Here is a 24,548-nt window from a genome sequence, read left to right as displayed (position 1 = left end):
ATACACAAGTGCGAAGGCTCTAAAGCAGAGATACACCCGTCATGTTCTAGGACCAGAGAGGAAAGAGATCATTGTGGCCAGGGTGGGTTGAGTGAGGGGGCAAATAGTAGGAAATTAAGCCAGAGATAATAGAAGGCCAGGTCATGTAAGACTGTGAGCCATTGTAAGGAGTTTGGTTTTTACTCTGAATAGGTTAGAAAGTCATAGAAAGATCTCGAACAGAATGACAGGATCTGACGTATATTTTATCAGGATTACCTGGCTGCTACAGAAAGACTAGACCGAAGGAGGCAACAGAGGAAGCAAGAATATGGGTTAAGAACCTATTTAAGTAATTCGATTAAACAATAATGGGAGCTCTGCCCAGAACAGTAGTAGGTAGAGGTAGTCAAAAGTGGTTGAGTTCTGTTTATATAGTGAAAAGAAACTATACAGGACATGATAATAGAACCAGACGTGGAATGTGATAGAAGGAGATCATCAAGGATGGCACTCCAGTTTTGTTCTGATCAGTTAGAAGTATATGCTTGCTGAGATGAGGGCAGATGAAGACTGTGGGAGAAGCAGATTTTGGGGAGATGGTTGAAGAGAGATTGGGAACTCAGTTCTGGACAGGTTAACTTTGAATTTTTAATAAACATCCATGTGATAACACCACGTCTGGGGCTTAAAGGGAGAGGACAGGGCTGCAAAAATAAATTTGGGAGCATCAGCAGATAGATGGTGTTTAAAGCACTGACACTGGCTGTGATCGCCAAAGTTAAGAGTGAAGAAAGCAAAGAGAAGAGATCCAAGGACTGGCCTGGGGCAACCTAAATTTAGTTATCAGAAAGATGAGGAACCCAACCATCTTTCATGAGGAGAGAGGAGAATGATTGGAATGACCAGGAGAGTGCTGTGCTAAAAAACAAGTGGAAAAAGCACTTCCCGGGAGGAGGGCATGCTCTTCTGTTGTAGAATGCTGTTGATAGATCAGATGGGTCAGATAAGATGGGGATTAGCCACTGTCTTCAGCAACATGAAGGTTGTGAGTGACTTGGACGAGAACGATTGGTTGGAGTAGTAGTGAGAAAGCCTGGTGATAGAATGGCTCACAGTAAGAATGGGAGTAGAGGAATTAGAGACAATGAGTTAGATAATTCTTTGTGTGTGTGTGTGGTTACGTGTTTATTTCTTTTGGGTAATTAACAGTGAAATTGCTGAATCATGAGAAGTGTAAATTAACTTTATAAAATCCTGTAAAACTGTTTTCCGAAGTGGTTCTACCATTTTACAATCTATCAGCAACGCTTGAGATAGATAATTCTTGAGTTAGATAATTCTTCTAGGAATTTAGTTTAAAGAGCGAGAGAGAGAGATGGGTGAGTACCTAAAGGTGGACAAAGTCAAGAGAGAATTTTTAAGATTTAAAAAGTAATATGTATGCATCCTGAGGCTGCAGAAAACAGAGAGGAAGAAAATGACACAGGAGAACTAGGAAATTCTGATGACTTCAGTTTTCTTGATAAAATAGGAAGCCCAACCACCAGCTGAGAACTTGCATGGGACAGGAAATACTGGAGGTTTGAAGAGAAAGGAGGTGGTATGAAAATGTTTTCCAGGAAAATGTGTGGACAAGAGAAAAACAGTATGGTTGTCAGGCAGCATTAAGACCTCACTTGAGAATTGTGATAATCATATGGCAAAGAACATGCTGATGTCATTGCCTGGAAGAATTCTATCAGGCCAGATACACCATTAAAATTAAAAATTGATTTGTATTTTATGTATTTTTGGAATTGGAACAATTTATCTAGCTGTATTTTAAGTGTTAAAAATAATGTTTATGTTTTACTTTAAACCGTTTTTTGCAGGCGTATAAAGCAGTTGTTAACGATGCTACCATATTTAAACTTGAATTACCTTTGAAGCAGAAAGGGTAAGGTTTTTAAAAATTATGTATTTAATATTCTTACTGTTTTTGGAGAATACTGTGTGTTATTGAATATGCAAAAGTGCCCTGTTTCCCTAATCCTATCAGGTTTGGTTTTTGCTTTTTTAACTTTTATGATTTTTGCTGCCTTTAATTATTAAGAACTGTTTCACTTTTAAATTTTATATTGTCTCCTATTATGACCAAAAAATGATGACCTTATTTTTTAAGTAGAAAAAAATGTTTTGTTCTTAATCTTTTTGAATCTCTACTTGTTTTCCCTCCTCATTATTCACCAGTTATTTTATAACCTACAAAAGCATGGAATATGACTCAATTCACCATAATGATTTAAAAAAAGGAGAAATAATTTTAATGTAAATTTTTATATTGCCATTTTTAAAATGGATCTCTCATTGATGAGCTCTCATATCATCTCTCAAATAAGATGGACTTGTGCTAAGTACTATTATAGAAAATCTAAAAATCAAAATTTAATGAAATACTAATCTGAGCTAGTTATCATATCTTCAGAGTAGTACTGAGTAGCAGTAAAGGTTAATTGGAAAAGTCTTTTTTTGTAATTTCTAGCTGAGAATTGCTATTTTAAATACATTTTATACATAATGCTAATAAAATATTTGAAAGTAACGTGTCTTAAGAAGGAAAAGTAATTGTTCAGGATTTTTTTTTTAAGTCAGTGTCAGTTTGTCTTTCTAGAGCCATGTAAGTTATTCAGGTGCTATTACAGTGGAAGACACCTGAGTCCTACAGTTTTAAAGTAATTGGAATAGTTTAGAAGGGCATTTATTGTATTCTCTTTATAGATTGTGAAATATATGAAACATAACATGACATCTTGGAGATCCCTTCATATGAATACATAAAGGTCTTCTTCAGTCTCCTCTGCTCCCAGAACTTTTTAATAAAATTTTCAAACTTAAGAGTAAAGTCACTCTATTGCTTTATTAAATGTTTACCTCCCTATACACCCATCAGTCAGCTTTTTAAGTGCACTTCAAAAGAAGTTGCAGGCATCAGTAACCTTTACTTTCTAAACACTTCACCATATAGCCATTAACAGAATTTTGTGTCTGTTTGTTTTGAGATAAAATTTACCTATGGTTAAATTCATAAATCTTAACTGTATAATTTTGTAAGATTTGACAAATGCCTACATCCCTGTTAAGATGCACAGTATCTTCATCATCCTTGAGAGTTTCCCCATGTCCATTCCCAGTCAGTTCCAGCTCCACTCCCACTTCCTTCCAGAAGGCAACTGTTCTGATTATTTAACATAGGTTAGTTTTGCCTGATCTAGGACTACATATAAATTCATACAGTATATATACTTTTTGTGTAAAGGTTTTTTCAATTCAGCATAGTGCTTTTGAGATTCAGCCATATTTTTGTGTATCATAGGGGTTTGTTTTCCAATGTGGTTGTAGTGTTTTACATGCTCACCAGTGAAGTATAAGAGTACTAGTTAATCCACATTCTCACCAATGTTTTTAGTGTTATCATTTTAATCTTAGTCATTCTGTGTGTAGTATTACCTCAGTATAGTTTTAATTCCCATTTCCCTTATGACTATTGATATTGAACACTTTTTCATGTATTTTTTGGCATTTGTTTATTTTTCTTTATAAAATGTTCAAATTTTTTGCCTGTTTTTTCCCCCACTGGGTTGTTCCTTTTTATTAGTGAGCTACGAGTTTTTATATATTCTGTATATAGGTCCTTTGTAAGATACATGCTCTTCTTTGTGATTCTTCTTTTTTTTTCTTTGTGAAATTATTTTTTTTATTGAGTTATAGTCAATTAACAATGTTGTGTCAATTTCCAATGTAGAGCACAATTTTTCAGTTATACATGAACATACATATATTCACTGTCGCATTCTTTTTCGCTGTGAGCTACTACAAGATCTTGTATATATTTCCCTGTGCTATACAGTATAATCTTGTTTATCTATTCTACATATGCCTGTCAGTATCTACAAATTTCAAACTCCCAGTCTGTCCCTTCCTGCCCTCCTCTCCCTTTGTGACAACCACAAGTTTGTATTCTATGTCAATGAGTCTGTTTCTGTTTTGTATGTATGTTCTTTTTCTTTTGTAAGATTCCACATATGAGCGATCTCATATGGTATTTTTCTTTCTCTTTCTGGCTTACTTCACTTAGAATGACATTCTCCAGGGACATCCATGTTGCTGTAAATGGTGTTATGTTGTCATTTTATGGCTGAATAGTATTCCACTGTATAAATATACCACATCTTCTTTATCTGGTCAGCTCTCAATGGACATTTAGGCTGTTTCCATGTCTTGGCTATTGTAAATAGTGCTGCTAGGAACATTGGGGTGCAGGTGTCTTTTTGAAGTAGGGTTCCTTCTGGATATATGCCCAGGAGTGGGATTCCTGGGTCAAATGGTAAGTCTATTCCTAGTCTTTTGAGTAATCTCCATAGTGTTTTCCACAGTGGCTGCACCAAACTGCATTCCCACCAGAAATGTAGGAGGGTTCCCTCTTCTCCACAGCTTCTCCAGCATTTGTCATTTGTGGACTTTTGAATGATGGCCATTCTGTCTGGTGTGAGGTGATATGTCATTGTAGTTTTGATTTGCATTTCTCTAATAATTAGTGATATTGAGCATTTTTTCGTGTGCCTGTTGATCATTTGTATTTCTTCCTTGGAGAATTGCTTGTTTAGGTCTTCTGCCCATTTTTGGATTGGGTTGTTTGTTTTTTTCTTACTATATCATATTGGCTATTTATATATTCTGGAAATCAAGCCTTTGTAGGTTTCATTGTTTGCAAAAGTTTTCTCCCATTCCATAGGTTGTCATTTTGTTTTGCTTGTGGTTTCCTTTGCTGTGCAGAAGCTTGTAAGTTTCATTAGGTCCCATTTGTTTATTCTTGCTTTTATTTCTATTGCTTGGGTAGACTGTTCTAGGAGAACATTTTTGAGATGTATGTGAGATAATGTTTTGCCTATGTTTTCTTCTAGGAGGTTTATTGTATCTTGTCTTATGTTTAAGTCTTTGATCCATTTTGAGTTTATTTTTGTGTATGGTGTAAGGGAGTGTTCTAGCTTCATTGTTTTACATGCTGCTGTCCAGTTTTTCCAACACCATTTGCTGAAGAGGCTATCTTTATTCCATTGTATATTCTTGCCTCCTTTGTCAAAGATTAGTTGACCAAAAGTTTGTGGGTTCATTTCTGGGCTCTCTATCCTGTTCCATTGGTCCATATGTCTGTTTTTGTACCAATACCATGCTGTTTTGATGACTGTAGCTCTGTAGTATTGTCTGAAGTCTGGGAGTGTTATTCCTCCAGCCTCTTTCTTTTTCTTCAGTAATGCTCTGACAATTCTGGGTCTTTTGTGGTTCCATATAAATTTTATTAGTTCTGTGAAATATGTTCTGGGTAATTTGGTAGGAATTTCATTAATCTTCTTTTGTGGTTCTTGCTTTCTGTGTTTTTTTGTGAAAACCTTTGTCTACCTCTACCTCTAGGGTATGAGGGTATCTTTCTCTTTTCTTCTAGAAGCTTTATAATTTTTAGCTTTCACAGTTAGGTCTAAGAGCTACCTTAAATTGATAATTGCATATAGTGTAAGTTAGGTGTTAAATTTCTTTTTTTTTCTCTTCCATATGGATATCAAGTGGTTTCATCACCATTTGTTGGAAATATTTTCCATTCCCCACTGCATTGCTTTGGTGACTTTTGTCAAAAATCAGGTGACTTAAAAATGTTTATGTTTTTCTGGCCCATCTGTTCTAGTCCATTGATTTATATGAGCATCCTTAGGCCATTACAGACAGTCATGATTAATACTGTTCTGCAGTAAGTCTTGAAGTCAAGCGGTATAACTTTGTTCTTTTATTCCATCAGTGCATTTGATATGCTAGCGTAGAGAAATACAGTTGATTCTTGTACATTGATCTTATATCCCATTACCTTGTTAAAGCTATTAGGTCTAGTAGTTCTTTTTTAGATTTCTTAAGACTCTCTGTGTAAATAATCATGTAATCTTTGAATAAAGACAGTTTTATTTTTTCCCTTCTCATGTTTATACCAGCTATTTCTTTTTCTGGCCTTGGTGTACTGGCTAGGATCATAAGTACGATGTTGAATAGAAGTAGTGAGGGTGGGGGTCCTTGCCTTTTTTGGCAAGCTTAAGGGGAAAGCCTTAATTTTTTGTCATTAAGTACAAAGTTAGCTGAGGATTTTTCATAGAAGCCCTTAATTGGGCTGCTTTTTCCCCTAATTATCGCTGAGTTTTCATAATGAATGGGTGTTGACTTTTATTAATAGTGCTTTTTCTGTGTTGAAATGACCATAAGGTTTTTCTTCCTTATTCTTTTGATGTGGTGAAATACATTCATTTTTTTAAAAAAAAATTTAACCAACATTGACCTCTTGGGATAAATTCTACTTGATTGTGATGTATTATTCTTTCTGTATATTCCTGGATATAATTTGCTAGTTAGTGTTTTGTCAAACTTTTGGAATCTACTTTTGTGAAGGATTTACCTCTTTCTTTCTGGACTATGTGCCTTGTGCAATTTTCATTTTTGTGATGTCTTTGTCATTTTCTGATTTCAGGATTATGCTGACCTCATAAAAAGGATTGAGAGTTACTCTTTCCTTTTGAATGTTCTAAAATAATTAGCGTAATTGGTATTACTTCCTTCTTTAATGTTTGATAGAATTCATCGGTAAAACCATTTGGGCATGAAGTTTTTAATGAACAGATACTGCTTACAAATTTAATTTCTTTAATAGATGCAGGCCTTTTCCAACTTTTACATTTAGTCTAGTTTTAGTTTTGGTAAGTTGTGTTTTTCAAGAAATGTGTTCTTTTCAGTTGTCAAATTAAGGTACATGAAGTTGTGAAGTTCTATATTACTCTTTTCTCTGTGGAATTATAAATATAATCACAGTATAACTATCAGAATCAGGAAACTGACTTTGAGGCATAATACCATCTGCTCCTCAGACCCCTTTAAATTTATTGACCATAGAGCTTTTTTGTTGCTGTTGCTGTTTTTGTTGTTGTTTTAGCAGAAGGATCCAGTCCAGAACCATGTGTTGCATTTGGTTGTTATATTTCTTTTTCTTTGGCCTGGAACCATCTCTCCTGTGAGTCTCATGACTTTGACGTTTTTGAAGCCTGCAGTCCAGTTTGAGTCAGTCTGGTATTTTTATGATTAGATTCAGGTTTGCACGTTGGGCTGAAGTGAGGCTTTATTGTTCTTATCGCAGCTTGTCCGAGGGAAGGTGCGTGGTTTTGACTTACTCCATTACTGACTGTGTTTAGTTTGATCGCCTGATTGGGTTAGTGCCTGCCAGGCTTCTCCACTCAGTTATTCATTTTCTTATTGTCAGTAAGTATTTGTCGATAGGTGCTTTAAACTGTGTGAAGATCCCATCATTGCTTGTCAGATCTTCAGTTTATACATTGATTTGTCATTTCAGTATGGACTCATGGTTTATGATTTTTGTTCAGTAGGTTATAATTTACTTTTTTTTTCTTTATTTTGATTTTCAAATTAACCTAGATTTCACTAGTGAGAGCTGGTTTCTGGGTCCTTTTGACAGTGAACTCTTCCTTTCTTTTCGGCACACGAGGATTTCCAGACTCATTTTTTACTTGCCCTTCCCTTGCCTCAGAATCAGCCATTTTTTCACGGAGTCCTACTTCCTTTTAGTGAGCAGTGGTATTTCGTGGACAAAGTCTGGTGCTGGGTTTATTCATTGCTGTTGCGGTGTTACTGCTCTTAGACCCTCTCAGTGGACAGACTTAAAGATATACAATGTAGTGCCTGGTTTCCTGGCAGATGCATTCCTCACCCTGCTGAGGCTCTGAGTCCCCGGCCTGGGCCCCCACCTGTGTGAATGCCTTCCCCATCCCACTGGAACCTTTGCACCTCCCACCGTGCCTCCCTTGTGTGGGCACCCTCCTCACCTGTCTGGTCTCTCATATGCCGTACGTGTCAACACACCCTTTGCTGTTTGGGCTTTGACATCTGGATGCTAGGCCTTTCCAGTGGGTATCTGATTTGCTGAGCCTAGGCTCTGACTCCCCATGCAAGGCTGCAGCCCTGCGGGAATGGCTTTTCCACTCTATTTAGGCTTTCATGTCCCTGTTTAAGTTTACTGCTACGTATGTTTTTCTTTTGGATGTTATTATAAATGAAATTGTTTATATAATTTCCTTTTGGATTTTTCATTGCTCGTGTGTGAAAACACAGCTGATTCTTGTGTGTTGATCTTGCACCCTGCACCTTTGCTAATAAATGCATTCATTGACTCTAGTAGCTTTTTTGTGGATTCTTTCATATTTTGTGTGTACAAGGTCATGACATTTGTGAAGAGAGATACTTTTACTTGTTCCTTTCCAATTTGAATGTCTTTATTTTTCTTGCCTAATTGTTCTAAGTAGAATTTATAGAACTTCTAGCACAGTGATGAATAGCAGTGGTGAATATGGGTGTCCTTGTCTCATTCCTGATTTAGGGGAGAATGCCGTCAGTATTTCACCATTGAGTATGTTAGCTGTGGGTTTTTGATGACTGTGTTATTCTTAATAGCAGCATGGCTTTATGTCTGGTATGTACAGCATAGTTTATTTAATTGATCTTTTATTGCTGCACTAAGTAGTTTCTGATATTCTCCTATTACTAATAGTGCTCCAGAGAATAATACTGTATATTTGCCATTTGATATACGTGAAAGTGTTTTTATAGTCTAGATCCTGAGAGGCGGGGATTACTGGATTTCCCTTTTTTTTTTTTAATTTAAGGTCACTGTGTCCTACCTTTAGCTCCAGATTAAGTAGAAATTTTCTGTGGAATAAAATGAGTATCATTAGCTGATCCAGGCAGCAGAACATGGGTGCTGTGGCTATTAGAGGTGGTAGAGGTAATGTTCTAGAAGAGTAAAGCTGCTAATAGCATCCAGGGTATTTGAGAGACTCACCTCTCAGGAGGAATAGAGTAGTTCATGCTGAGCCAGTGCTTCCACTGAGAACAACCAAAAAAATCAGGTAAATTTAAGAAAATAGTAATTTTCCTATTATCAAAGAGCTACAGAAGCAACTAGAACAAGATGTTCAAATGTTATACAGATGAGAGAGAGCCTTTCAGAAGTTAGCAGAGGTTTTGTAGCTGCGTTTCCCTGAAAAGAAGCAGCTGAGAGTCTAGGCTTGGCTCAGGCTGAGCAGCACTGCTGGGGGACAGTAGGGCTCTGGGTCACCACACAGGCCTGGAATGACAAAGCCCCCTCGGTTCGCAGTTGAAAGCCCAGGAGAGACGTTCCGTACATTCAGTGGCTAACCAGGGGTAGACTGATTCTTAGCAGAACTACAGCCCGTCCTTGAGCCAGCGCAGTTCCTGATTAAAGTGATTAGCCTCTTCCATGGCAGAATGAAGGGTGAACATACTCTTAATGGAAGATAAACATCATCTGGTACCTCTGTGATTCTTTTATATACAGTTCCCAGTGTTCAGTACAACATTACTAGTCCTGTGATAGCAAAGAAAGCTTATGATCAACCAAGAGAAAAATCATTTTAGGGTCAGACTCTCAGATGACCCCAGTATTGGAGTTAGCAGATAAGGAGTTTAAAATAATTAAAAGTAATAACTTAATCACAGTGAAATACCACTCACACTCACTGGGATGGCTGAAATTAAAAGGATATTAACAAGCTTTGGTGAAGATGTGGAGAGACTGGGATCATACACAGTTGGTGTGCAGCTACTGTGGAAACAGTTTTATAGTAACTCAAGAAGTTTAACATAGAGTTAACGTAACCCAGCAGCTCCACTCCTGGGTATATACCCAAAAGAAACGAGAACATATATCCACTCAAAAACTTGCATGTGAGTGTTCATAGCAGCATTATTCTTAACAGCCAATAAATGGAAACAACACAAATGCCCATTGTGTAATGAATGGATAAGCAAACTGTGATATGTGCATGCAACAGAATATTATTTAGTTACAGAAAGGGATGAGATTCTGATACATGCTACAGCATGAATGATACCTTGAGAATATTACGCTAAGTGAAAGAGCTAGACACAGCAGGACAAATTTTGTATGATTTCACTTGTATGAGGTACCTAGAATAGGCAAACTTACTGATACAGAAAGCAGACCAGGTGTCACAGGGACTGGGGTGAAGAGGGAATGGAAAGTTGTTTAATGAATAGAGGGTTTCTGTTTGAGATTATGAAAAAGTTCTGGACATAGTGATTATATTTGCATAACATTGTGAATGTACTTAATGCCACTGAAGTGCACACTTGAAATGGCTACTATCTAAGTCTTTTGACCATGATAAAAAGGAAGGAATGAACACGCTGTGATCCAGAGGAACCATAAAAACATGCTGAGTAAGAGATGCCAGTTACAAAGAGTCACATATTGTATGGTTCCATTTATGTGAGATGTCCAGAATAAGAAAGTCCATAGAGACAGAAAGTAGGTTAGTTACAGTCACTGGCTGGGAGGGAGGGATTGCTGGAGAATGAGATTTGACTGACTGCTTATGAGTGTGGAGTTTCTTTTAGGGGTAATGAAAATATTTAAAATTTTATTTTGATGGTAGTTGCACAACTTTGTGAATATACTTAAAAAAACATTGAATTGCACCCTTTAAATGGATAATTGTGTGGTATGTAAGTTATATCTCAGTAATAATCTTAACTAGACCATAAGTAATAATGAATAAATAATACATGTTAACAAATAGGTAGAAGTTATTACCTGAGAAAAGGTGAAATATTTATAGAAATATGTGATTGGAATCATAGAGAATGCAAAAGAAGACACAAGCTATTGACCAAAATTTTTCAAAATTGATGAAAGATGTGAACTTTTATATTCAATCATCTCTTTGAATCCCAAGCATGACCAATATAAATTAAACCATTCCTAGGCGCCATTCCATAGTAAGACAGCTAAAAACTGGGGAAAAACAAAACACTGAAACAGCCAGAGAACAAGGAGAATGACGCAGTACCGTCAAAGAAACAACAAAAAAAACTGACAGCTGTCTTCTTGACAGGTTGAGTTAGGAGATACAGCAGTCATTACAGTAGTTCACACAGAAGCCAGGCACTGGCAGGGTGAATAGGTCGGACAAGCTGGGTGGGTTCTTGTGATGTAAGGAAGCTGTCTTCAGACTGGCCTGTGTCTACCTTGAGAGATACAGGAAGACTTGCCTGCAGTAACCAGTGTGGATACTTTTAAGGCCATTGCTTTCTAAATCCTCAACTTCCACATCTAATTTTTTCAGAAATTGACCCCTCTGGTGGAAGTATTGTTGCAGTTTCTCCTTTCCACTTCTCCTTTCTAGTTACTCTTTCCTGTTTTGTAAAGAAAGACCCGTGTCTCTTCCTTCTTACTCTGATTTGTTGCCTCACATTATAAAAAGCCCCCAAGTTGTGTAAGAAAGGAATATTTTGAAATACTACTGTTGATGTACAGAAAATGAATTTTTAGTGGCTAGGTATTGTATCCTTTTGCAAGATGGTTTCTAATTCTTTGCTTTCAACACAATTGATGGCTAATTTGATCCATTATTAAAAGTAGGTTTTTTAGATCACTATGTATTTTTTAGCAGATAACTCAGAAGGTGCTCAATGAATTGAGTAACATAAGGAAAACTTCTAGTCCTATCTACTTATTTATGGTAATGAGATTTTTCAGGGAAAATACATAAATTTATAAATATAAAAAGTAGAAGTAAAAATGATGATAATTGGGAGGGAAAATTTTGCATACGCATATGTTTGATACACACAGTATAATTACTTTGTTTTGGTAAGTTGTGTGCTTACAATAATTTAGATAACTCATTTCTGATAACAGTTGAATTTATATACACAAGAAGTTTTAAAATGTTAAATTTAAATTTATTTACATATAGTTTAAAGAAGTAGGATAAAGAATAAATGCAAGACTTTCAAGCATAAAATACAATACACTGGTTTTGAAGTTTTGTTGGAAAAGTGAAATATAGATACAAGTTCATTGTTTAAGAGAGGTTTGTTTATAGTTTTTTTTTAAATGGATGATGGTAGATATTCATACCACTGTGGAATTTAGGTTACATTGGATATGTTTCAGAGTGAAGTAACAGTTTTATCTTAATACCAATAATGAAAAGTTTTAAATATTAACTTATATTCAAAGATTTACATAGTTTTTCAAAAGTATTTTAGAATATCTGAGTAAAATCTTTTAAAGATGATTGGCAGAGCTGATTGAGGCAAGGAGGTACAATTTTAAGGAGATGATACTGTTAGGGTTCTTCCTACAAGTGCACTTGCAGGACCCTAAGAGTGAGTGCCTCCTTAAACCGTGACCCTAGGTGTAAACTTTCTCACCCTATTCCCATTGGATTTATATAGCATAAGAAATTCATTTGTGAAAAATTGGCTTTAGAAAACATATTTCAGATTCAATCATTTTCATCAACTGCTTTTAATTTGTTTTTCAGGGTGGGATTAAAAACTCAGCCTGAATCAAAATGCCCTGAGCTGCTTGCCAATTACTGTGACATGTTGCTAAGAAAAACACCATTAAGCAAAAAACTAACCTCTGAAGAGATTGAAGCAAAGCTTAAAGAAGTGGTACATACATTTTTTTTAACTTCAGATAGTTTAATTATCTTACTTTGAATTTGTGTTTTGTGTATAAGGTTTTCTGTGATAGCATTAATTTTTTTAACGTATGTCTATAAGCAACTAATATTATGAAATTTTACCAGTGTAAGATCTCTGTAAAGCAGTTGTTTTTCTTCCTGAAAAATTTTATTCTATAGCTGCCAGAAAGGGAAATAGCATTTAATTCTTTCTCGATTCTTTTAAAAAATCTATTAAATTCTAGCTCCTATGAAAGGACAAAGCAAAAAAGAGAAATGGAACCAGCCGATGGTGTTTGGAATGATGGTTGAGACTGGATGTTTTTCACTTCTTTCTTCTTGTGAGAGCTCAAAATAGATAACCAAGAGTGAATGAGTGTAGTTTCAAAGTTAGTTGCTTTCATTTTTATTTGTGTCTTGTTACTAGTGTAACATGATATAAGCCCAGGAAATCAAAGAAGAAAAAAATTAGTAAGCAAGACACAGAGAAAGTACAGACAAAAAGAGTTAGAGAGAAGAAGACTGGTGTCAGAATAAAGTGAAAAAGATACGTAGAAGAAAAAATTGGGGAAGAACCATTGATTTTCATATAAAGTTTTATCACATTTTATATAAAATTTCAAAAATTGATATTTATAGGCACTCAAAGGTTATTTGGTTACAGTCTCTCAAGTTTGCTAACTTTTAAAGTAGTAAAATAATGTCAGGATTGGCTATTGTTCAAAGATGGTTACTGTTCAGTTTAATAGGCCTCTGTCTGTATATGTTTATATAAATTTCTGACTTTTGACGGTGGGGAATGTAGAAAGGTCTAAATGAGAGGGATGGCTAAGAGCATATATAAATTGAAAGTCACTTTGTTTCCTATACAGCTCTTGGTCCTTAAGTACGTACAAAACAAAGACGTTTTTATGAGATATCACAAAGCGCATTTGACACGACGTCTTATATTAGACATCTCTGCCGATAGTGAAATTGAAGAGAATATGGTAGAGTGGCTAAGAGTAAGTAAATTTTTAAAAAATACTTGGTTCTCTTAAGATAGCACATGGTTCGTATGTGTGCTTAAGCAGTACAGTTTGGTGATATTGTTAATGTTGAAGAAATAGGGGACATTTTATAAGAATATGGCATCAATTATATAAAAAAAGTATTTTCTTAATAAAGAAGCACCTTTGCTCTTGCTTTGCTTCTGTTGTTGCACTCTTGTATCTCCACTCTCACTTATTGACGTTTTTAAATAAACTACTGGGCAAATCATTTCATTTTTAAAGGTATTTTTAGTACTAAATATTTAACCACAGAGATGTTTGTAAATAAATACATCTATAAAGGAAAAAGAACCAATAGGTAAAGGTGGTGGCTTATTTAGCATAATCAGTGCTAATTATGACTACATTCCTATGTCACAGAATTTTAAGTTTGTCTCTTTCAGTTAATTTTAATGGAATTTGAGTTATATTAACATAAATTAATATGTCTTTCATTTATATGTATGTATTCTATATAATATATAAATATGATAATAAGTACATAATGTGTATACTTACATGTATTTCATACATATGTCTTTCATTTATATTTGTATTTCAAATTGCAGGTTTACAGATAGTCCTACTTTGCATGGTGGTGTGGGGTAGTAAAAATTACTGTGTAGTTGATCTTAAAATTAACAGTCAGTGGGGAAAATTATTGTTCTACGGCTTAGAAATTTTTGTCAATATTAAAAGCTTACCATCTGTTATATAGGAAAATAAAAATAAATAAAATTAGTATGTATTTAGTACACTAAGTTAAAACATAAACTTTCAGATTTAAAGTGGTTTTTTTTGTAAAAAAACTTTAAAAATGTAAAAAGAGTAGTTAGGAAAATACTTGCAATTCATATGTCTAATACTGTATCTAGAATATGCAAAGAACTCTTACAACCCAACAGTAAAGACAAATCGGTTACAGATGGGCAAAGAATTAGAATAGGCATTTCTTCACAGAAGGTATACAAATGGTCAGTAAGTGTATGCAGAGACGCTCAACATCATTAGTCATCAGGGAAAGGCAAATCAAAACCACAGTGCGAAGCCACTCCACTCCCACTGCGACAGTGAAAAATCAGATAACAAATGCTGTCAAGGAAGAGGAGAAATTGGGACCCTCATGCATTGCTGGTAGGAATATACAGTGGTGCTGCCACTTTGGAAAATTGACAGTTCCTTAAAAAGTTAAACTTAGAGTTAACCTGGCAAGTCTGCTACTAGATAATTCTGCTCAGTGGAAGTGAAAACATATGAGCACACAAAAAGTTGTGCATGAATGTTCATAGATAGTAGCATTATTCATAGTGACCAAAAAATGAAAAGAACCCAAAATGTCAAACCAGTTGACAAATAAACAAAATATAGTTTATTCATGTGATAGAATATTGCTTGTCCATAAAAAGAAATGAAGTAATGATACATGCAACAACATGGATGAACTTTGAAAACATTTTCTAAATCAAAGAAGCCATTCACAGATGACATACTGTATGATTCCCCTAATTCAGTGTGTCCACAGTAGCCAAATCCTTAGAAACAAAAAACAAGGGTTTCCAGGAATGGAGGACTGGGGAAAATGGGGAGTGACTGCTAGTAAGCATGGAGTTTCTTTTTGGCATGATGAAAGTGTTCTAAAATTAGACAGTGGTGATGGCTACATAACTGTGTAAATACACTAAAACTTGATTAATTGTACACTTTAAAAGGGGCAAATTTTGAGACAGATGATTTGTATCTCGGTAACACTGCTACTAAAATGAAGAGTGGTTTGACTAGTACGTGCCTTCTTGTCATGTAACTCACAGTACACAGTGAGCACCTTTTGTATACCTTAAAGAGCTGTCATACTCCTAAGTTTGGATCAGCTTCCAAACTTTTGTCTTTTGGTCTTTCAAAGTCATGAAAGTTTTTGCTGGCATCACGTCGTATCCTTTTTTTTTATTGTCACTACCATTTTTTTCATTTATGTTGATAATTTGCCTTCATTAAGTTTCTGTACCTGCATATTTAAAGTCTTCACCATTGGCATTATCAGTAAACATTGAACAACCACAGTCAGCTCTTTTTTCTAAATTCCATTTATGTTCTATTTTATTTTCATTTCCAACATTGTTATATTTTTGGTGTACCATTGTCATCTTTCTTGACCAGTTACGTCTTTTGATTATGCATTTTAATAAAATGCCATGTGGATTTATCACTGGAAGACGTGGAAGACAGGCAACAAGACTGCATGCTTTGCTGTCTGTGGGTGAATTGAATAAACATGACTGACAGATTTTGAAAGAAGTATCTGTGATTGGTCACTGATATGATATACTCTATTATTAGTGGTGCAATAGATTGAGGATCCAGAAGTTATGTTAGTGCTTTATGTAACACTCACATTTAATATGTAGTGGTAATTGAAAGTTGAACTGTAGTGTTGAGAGACTGGTGTTATTTAACTGTACTGTGGTAACTGAAATTCATGCGTATTGGAACTGTGCCAGAAAGCCAGGATTGCCTGTATATTCTGTTCAGTTTCTAAGAATCAAATTTAATAGGTATTAGATTATAAACATTCTAATAAATAAAAGAGAAATGCAGAATTTTGTACTAAAGCATCTAACACTTAGTTTTCCATTAAAATTTTTTGCTAAGAGTATATCAGATTATATATTGTTAATTACTTCTTCTGTCCTTGGTTTTCGTAGGAAGTTGGTATGCCAGCAGATTACGTAAACAAGCTTGCTAGAATGTTTCAGGACATAAAAGTATCTGAAGATTTAAACCAGGCTTTTAAGGAAATGCACAAAAATAATAAGTTGGCTTTACCAGGTATTATTTTATAATTACATACATGTTTTAACTTTTTAAGAAAGAGTATCTTTGTTTTCTAATAAATTAAAAATAAACCTAAGCAGTAATAGATAAAAAGATGTTACAAAGCCCATGTTCCGTGAAGGTACCCCATTCCACAAAGCAGAATTTAGATTTGCTAATTCTTATTTTGAAACAAAAGGACACTTTTTAACAAAACCTTTAGAGTCTTGTTTATTTTTCACCAAAGCGTACCCTTTAATTATTTTGAATTTTATCCATTGTTAAGATTATTTGCTTTATATTTTCTGGTATTCTTTCCTATAGCTGATTCAGTTAATATAAAAATTCTGAATGCTGGTGCTTGGTCAAGAAGCTCTGAAAAAGTCTTTGTCTCACTTCCTACTGAACTGGAGGATTTGATACCTGAAGTAGAAGAATTCTACAAAAAAAATCATAGTGGTAGAAAATTACATTGGCATCACCTCATGTCAAATGGAATTGTAAGTAGATGGCGTTTTAGTTCAGATACTGGTTGGCTGAAAGTAGCAGGACTCCAAATAAGATTTGCTTAGATAAGGTCCTTGCTGCTCTCAAAAGGGAAAGTCGGAGCAGACAGAGTGGATCTGTTTCACGAGATTGCTAGGGACATAGGCTTCTGGTTGTAGCACCGTGCTTGAGGTCTTCTTTTGCCTGCAGAATCCAGTATACTTCTCACTATGCCTGTCTTCCAGCCCAACAGGAAGGGAAAGATAAAGAGTATAGCTTTCTTTAAGGGCAACTTCTAGAAGTTTCCCCCATTGTTTCCACTCAGATCTCATTGGCCAGCACTTAGTCACATGGCCACATTTGGTCAGGAAAGCTGAGAGATGAGTCTTTATTCTGAGTAGTCATTAAGGTCTGCTAAAGTTTTTATTACCATGTAAGAAAGGAAGAATAGATATTGGAAGACAGCTGGCAGTCTTTTTTATACATAATCTCATGTAAGATATATTATAGATACACGGTAATATCATAAAGAGATTATTTTTTTAAATTGTTTTATCTATTACAGATCACGTTTAAGAATGAAGTAGGTCAATATGATTTGGAGGTAACGACGTTTCAGCTGGCTGTATTGTTTGCATGGAACCAAAGACCCAGAGAGAAAATCAGCTTTGAAAACCTAAAACTTGCAACTGAACTCCCTGATGCCGAGCTTAGAAGGACTTTATGGGTTGGTTGGTTTTTATGTTTTTTTATTTTTTAAGTTACATCCTCTCTCATAGCAAGAAATATGTGTTGGCTTGCTTGAAATAAGTTTATGAGTTCATAACACTCTCAAATGACTTTTAACCAAGAAAAATACACTAATGAGATATTTATGGAAAAAAAAAGAAATTGAAAATAAGCAAGTTATTAAGACAGAGAATGGCAAAAAGAGAGAGTGTCAGAAAGATTGAGTTGGTATTTAAATGTTATCTATGAGGAGTGGCCAAAGACTGCATCATGAGTGTTCAAAGATTTTATGGTAACCCAGATTCTAAGAATTATCTTTTGAGGGCTTGTAAAATGTAGTTATCAGCCTCCTGTTCAAAACTGCATTTTTCCCCGACTCCACAGGCCTCTTCCAAAGTAAATTCTCACCTGGAGAGAGATCAGCTGGTTTACAGCTGGTAGTGGTGTTCATGGTGCTCATATATGACCAGCGCCTCTGGGTTTTTTGGTTTTTCGTCTTATGGCAGAGAGAGTATTTATTGCTTCCTCACAACCAGCTCTTTTCTCCTCATTCTCTCTCTCCTCATTATGCCTTTGCATTGCTGTATTCATGGAAGTAATAAATAGAAGTTTGAAGTTGAAATTCATGCTCATAATTCTTTCTCACCTATATTGATCATGTTGGAGAATTGATCTTGGCATTCTGCACTGTTTATAGAAGCTAATTGTTTTCTCTTTATTCTTCATAGTCTTTAGTAGCTTTCCCAAAGCTCAAACGGCAAGTTCTGTTGTATGAACCTCAAGTCAACTCACCCAAAGACTTTACAGAGGGTACCCTCTTCTCAGTGAACCAGGAGTTCAGTTTAATGTAAGGTCTACGTTGGTTGATCTAAAATAAAAATAGCTTGTTTGAATTTTAATGTTTTATTTTTAGCAAAACAGTTGTTTTCCTTACATGATATTTAAAACATACCTGTATACTGTCATCACTTTAAATTTATGTCATTTAGTTGTTTATTAAACATATTAATGAGCTGGAGATGTTTATTACTTCTTTGTGTATTGTCCGTGGATACATCTGGGTGTCTGACATTATACTGTATTGCTCTTCAGCTTCAACATCCTTTTGCACTTTAGCAACTTTATCCACCCAGGATTTTTCCCTCTAGATCTGATTAGAAGATAATGCTGAATTACAGCCAGTATATCTTCAGTTATCTAATCACTTTCATGGCAATATACATTATATTAACTCTGTTACTACAGGGAGTGTAGTCACCCGTATTCTATTAGCAAAGCTTTTACTGTATTTGAGGGAAACCATAGGGTTCTTTTTTTTTTTTTATAGGATTCATTTTAATAAAGCTGTATGTTGGTTATTTGTTACTTTTACCCTAAACAGTGCTGGATATTAATTTTAAGAATACTTCTAAATTTTTTTATTAGACATTGTTGCTGTAATATGATGTTTTAAAGGCCTGTCACTGCAAAATATTTGACTCAATGTTTTTTATAGAAAAAATGCTAAAGTTCAGAAAAGGGGCAAAATCAACTTGATTGGACGCTTGCAGCTCACTACAGAAAGGATGAGAGAGGAAGAGAATGAAGGAATAGTTCAACTAAGAATACTAAGAACCCAGGTTTGTAATATTAAGATGGAGTCTCTACATTTTGAAAAACTTCACTGTTGTTCTTTTATCTTCAAATTTTTTTGAAATTAAAGGAATGTAAGTATTCAGACTTTTTGTACAGAAGAGCTAATTTTCATTTTACTGATAGTGTTCTCAGTTGCTGAAAGAGACATCTGTGGGACTTGGTGGTCTCTGGTAGATTCTGTTGTTTGGGCAAAACCTTCGTTTTTGGTTATGCGTCTCTTTGACCACACGTCAAAGAGAATAAATGTATCTCAGCAACAAGTTACAATTCTGGGACTGTGTGTTTAAAATTTCATTTAATTTTAAGACTTCTAATTCCATTGTCATGTGAAATTAGGGAACATTTTTTTTTAACATATTTTAAAACTAGGATGATGATACCTCTGAATGTGATAAAGAGTACCTATAGCAAACTAATGTATGAGTGTTTTAACTTTAGAGATTTTTTAAAACTAAGTTGTGCCACTTTTACCATTTTCATTCCATTGTAGTTGAAATTATTGGCCAGTGTAATCAAACATGAAACAAATAGGAAAGATTAAAATTTTCCATGACTTTTAGATCATATAATATGATAAAGGAGCAGAGAGAAGATGAATAAAAATCTAATGCTTTTCTGTTTAGCAATAAACAAACAAATAAATAAACTTAAGAACATAAAAGAAGAAACCATAGAATTCACTGGCATTTCTTTAAAAAGCAGTGTGTAGGCCCTCTGTGAAGAGAGGGCCCTTCACCTGAGAAATTCAAAGGGAGATTTGAATAAATAGATTGTATCTTACTAAATTTTTTTATTGAGGTACAATTTACATACAATAGAATGCACATTTTTTTGGTTCTCAGTGTTTTGCTGAATGTGTATATCTCTGTGACCATCACCTCAATTAAAGTACAGAACATCCCCATCATCTCAGTGATTTCCCCGTGTCTCCTATCCAGCCGGTCTCCCCCTTCAACCCACTTGACTCCTGTCGCCACTGCTCAGTTCTGCCTGTTCTAGGTCTTCATATAAACAGAATCAGACAGTGTATGTACTCTTTGTATCTGGCTTCTTTTGCTTAACATGAAATAACATTTTTTTAATGATAAGGCTGAATAAGTTAAGTTGATTTTTCCCATAGTAGTACTAAGATTACTGAATTTCATATAAAAACTCAACTGGGAATACTGTGGGAGTTTTAAAAATTGATTCTCAATTTTAATCAGAAAGAATGAATAGATGAGAGTGATTGAGAACCTTAAAAAAAAAGTAAGAATAAGGTGTTAGTGGTGGTGGAACTTGCCTTGACAAATATTAAAACTTAATAAAATATCTACAAAAATAAAAGTGTGATGGACAGATTAACTGAAAGAAATAATAACTCGGAATTAAACCTCCTATGTAAGTGTAGATGAACTTTGCAATAAAGGAAATAATTTCCATGGCCCATGGAAAGGAAATGTATTATTCAGTAAGAGGGTTCAGGAAATTTTACTTCTGGGGGAAAAAAGCATGATATATTTGTAGCTTATGTCTACACCGGATCCATTCAGATAGATTAGAACTGAGATATGTAATGTGAGGGCAGGTGTAGTTACACTGTAAGATGTGCAGAGAAAGTGAAGTTTTGTTGTTTTATGTAAAACTGATCCATAATTCCGCCCAGCCCGCTGATCCAGGCTGTCCGTTGAGCTGATGCTCAGGCTTGGTTATTTCTCCCTGATTCTGCTCCGACCATCCCCATCCTTTCCTGTTTTCACAGGCGGTGTCTGGATGTATTGAGGTTGAGAGAAATTCACTTGATCTCATAGTGACAGTGAACGGACTGTCGTATCTGTACAGTTGTGACCATGTCCTGGGTTCTTGCTCTTGTCAGCTGTGAAGTGCTTTCTTTATCTGCCACCTGTGGGACTTTGACTTTCTTCTGCTGTGTATTGCTGATGTCTGTAGCAGATACACTGTGGTTTATTCTTTTTCTGGTTGGTGAGGACCACATGGCATCTTTCCTGCTCTGGCTGCCTGTCCTCCGCTCTTAATGGGCTCTTGAGCCCTCTGAGACCCTGCCGTATCTTCTGTGTGTCCCTTCACCCACATGGCATGCTCTCATTATCATCTGCTGCTACAGGAGCACCCTCTCCTGCCACTAAAGGCCCTCTGTGGCAGGTCCATTAGCTCTCAACTCGATCTGCATCATGTGAGAACTGAGAGAGGCTCAGGAGTGCAGATTCTTTCCATTATATCATGCCACTTTTCTAGTGACCTCCAACATACTAAATGCGGACCAGGGTCAGAACCACTGTTGGTCTCTCACACCCCGCCGTCTTCACCTCTGACACAGCTAGAATCGGAGAAATTGGGATGTTTCCAGTTGCTCCTCTTCTCCTTCCTGGCTCTGTCGTGTATAGGTGCCTGAAGGGAGGGACAGCCTTTTTCCCTCTTTATTCTTTCTTTCTGGACCCTTAACATAAATCCCTGTGAAGAAGAGCCTGGATCTGGACAAAATGACATTGGGAGGAACCCACCAGACCTCTAGTGGCAGTGTAAGGTCCTCCTGTCTGTCCAGGGGAAGCTGAAGGTACTTTCTCATGCTGAGTAGCGCCTGATTCCCAAGGTTGATACTGCCTTGCATTTGCACTCCATTTTCACATTTCTTTTCAAATAAATTCTTATCTCCACTAAGGCAGATGAATACCTTTTGTTGGCTGAGGAGACAGCTTGTACTGGAAAAGCCAAAGGGAAAAAAATATTTATTAATTTTCTTACCCGTATTACAAACTTAGTATTAATTAAAGAAATCATCAAGGAAACTATTGATAAAATTGACTTAGATGAAAAGTACTTACTCCTATAGAAAGTAAAAATACTGAATTGAGTCAATACAAGCTGAAGGTACTTACAACAAATACAGTTTATTCATCTGGTAAATATAGAGTCATAATTACTAATTTTTAAAACAGACACCAACTGACTTACTACTTCCTATACAAAGAAATAACTGAATACAAATGAAAAAGTATGTAAAGGAGTTTGTTGTATCTTAGTTGATTCTTAACACAATACCAGATTACATACATATTGTGTTCACAGGTAAGATAAAATTTTTAAATATACATAGTATGGAAAGAAGAAATGAAGGGAAGAACACGAAAACATTAGGTGTGATTTTTCTTTCAGCAAAGAGTTATGGGTAAATTTTGTTTTTTCTCACTTTTCAAAATCTCTATAATATGCAGGTTTTATTTTTCAGAGGGAAAACATTTTTATTTGTTAAGTAAAAGGTACTGGTCTCAAGATTAATCTAGTGATTGCTGATCATTTGGAGAGATGTTGGCTAGAGGACGAAATACGTAAAAAGTCATTTTTTTGTTTTGTTTTGCTCAAAATAATATTTTATTTTTATTTTTTCTTTTAGGAAGCTATCATACAAATAATGAAGATGAGAAAGAAAATTAGTAATGCTCAGCTGCAGACTGAATTAGTAGAAATTCTGAAAAACATGTTTTTGCCACAAAAGAAAATGATAAAAGAGCAAATAGAGTGGCTAATAGAGCACAAATACATCAGAAGAGATGAATCTGATATCAACACTTTCATATACATGGCGTAATTTTGAATATCATGGACAATACTAAGAACCCAAATTGTGGAGTGCTTGGGCAGAAAGTTGTTACAGTTTGTGCTAGAGGAAGGTTTATTTGGACTTTGATTACATAAATATTAAAATCTCTGCCTTACCTAACAAAACAACTATATTTTGCCAATCACGTTAGTTAGCATGGTGGCATTCCCTTCATGTTGCACACTCTTTAACAGCATGCTGTTTTGTGGAGAAACTTGCATTCATGAAGAGCCCATTATGAACTTTTAAAAATAAATCCAATTTATACCCACCAGAAGAAAAACAGTGGGAAGGGTAACAGTGGGGTTCTTGTTGCTTGTGTTTTTCTTTTCTTTTTTTTCCCTCTCTTAGAAAAATGTACTTGCACAAGGAAGGATCTTCAGATGTTCGTGCACTGAAAAATGCTGTTATGTTTTGTTTTAAAAATGCAATTAAAACTAGAAATAGCACTCTTCGTTTCTTTTGATCAAAAGAGTGAGCTGGTCTACACAACATTGGGACAGGGCAGATGTAGGGAAAAGACAAGTATTTAATAGTGTCAGATTACTTGTTCAAACACTGCTTCAGTATAGTAACTGGATTTTAATGGTGACTTTAAAATGGTATTAAATTTTTCCAACTTAAAAATGTTGGCTTTCTTTAAGCAGGAGACTACTGTTTTAGTTGTTTCTTGTTAAATGATAAGGAAGTTTTGAATTTTTTTTTTTATCTTAAATGGATGGACAACTTGTTTGGGAAAAGTGAGGATTATATTAATTGTTATTTCAGTTGTTAAAAAAAAATGTATGGAGACAGGTCATTTCGACTGCAGAATCAAAACAGCAAAACAAGCATCTTAAGTGTTTGCTAAGATACTTAATATTTATATACCTAATATTTATTATGCCGCATTCAAATTTATTAAAAACAAGACAAATCTCCTGCTCTAATATAATGCTGTTTTGTAACTGACCTCTTAACCTGTAGCATAGACATATTTTGAAATTTTAAAGTGAAATTGATTCATGATTAGGGATTTATAACAGTTTTATGGAAAGTAAGACATTCTGTTTTAAAAAGTAATTATCAAGTCACCTAGGAGAAAGAGGAAAACCACAACATAAGATCTGAAAAACATAAGCAAAATTGTTGCAATCTTAATATGAACAGTAAACTTGCCAAATATATGTACATATATATTTATATATTTTAATAATAAACATTTTCAAAATAGTCTGAAGGCAACACTTACCTTGTTCCTTTCAGTCAATCCAAAGTGGCAACTTATTAGTTGCTGGCAACTGAATACCCAGAATAGTGGAGGTTTTAGGACTTGAGGACATGAACAACTTAAAAGAGAAAAATTTATTCCCCGTTGGGAAAGAATGGCTGAACGTGGATTTTATTCATTGTGGGGCACATTTCAGATTTTCTTGCAAATTGTTTGCTATTTTGTTTAATATTAGTAATAATATTGTAAGTGAATTTGATGACAGTAGGAAACGGAGTGCTGGAGCATCGAAAGGCATACAGTATTACTGCAGAGTGCTTGCAAGAGCATTTCATGGCGGCTGTCCCCATTCCCAAGAGGCTTTGTGAGCTGCCCGCTGAAAGGAAGGAAAGCAAATTTAAAACATTTAAGGTTTTGCTGTATAGTCAAATACCTATTCTGAAACTCATAGGAAATTGGAATTTTGTTTCTAATTT

At 35.1% G+C, this 24,548-nt stretch overlaps 1 protein-coding gene across 2 annotated transcripts in view; it reads left to right on the top strand.

Annotated features, from left to right (window-relative positions):
• Window positions 1-23,311, top strand: part of CUL5 (cullin 5) — an 85,186-nt gene extending 61,875 nt beyond the window's left edge. For both annotated transcript variants that reach the window (XM_031674851.2, XM_072953911.1), the window contains exons 11-19: window positions 1,854-1,918; window positions 12,432-12,564; window positions 13,448-13,579; window positions 16,306-16,429; window positions 16,739-16,914; window positions 17,466-17,627; window positions 18,358-18,476; window positions 19,125-19,248; window positions 22,656-23,311. In XM_031674851.2, coding sequence (XP_031530711.1) covers window positions 1,854-1,918; window positions 12,432-12,564; window positions 13,448-13,579; window positions 16,306-16,429; window positions 16,739-16,914; window positions 17,466-17,627; window positions 18,358-18,476; window positions 19,125-19,248; window positions 22,656-22,850 — 1,230 coding nt within the window. In that variant the 3' untranslated portion in view covers window positions 22,851-23,311. The remainder of the gene's footprint in view (window positions 1-1,853; window positions 1,919-12,431; window positions 12,565-13,447; window positions 13,580-16,305; window positions 16,430-16,738; window positions 16,915-17,465; window positions 17,628-18,357; window positions 18,477-19,124; window positions 19,249-22,655) is intronic.
• The last annotated feature ends 1,237 nt before the right edge of the window (window positions 23,312-24,548 follow it).

The sequence above is a fragment of the Vicugna pacos genome, chromosome 33 (genome assembly GCF_048564905.1).
Source record: "Vicugna pacos chromosome 33, VicPac4, whole genome shotgun sequence".
Lineage (NCBI taxonomy): Eukaryota > Metazoa > Chordata > Mammalia > Artiodactyla > Camelidae > Vicugna > Vicugna pacos.
This window is presented reverse-complemented; position numbering and strand designations above follow the sequence as displayed.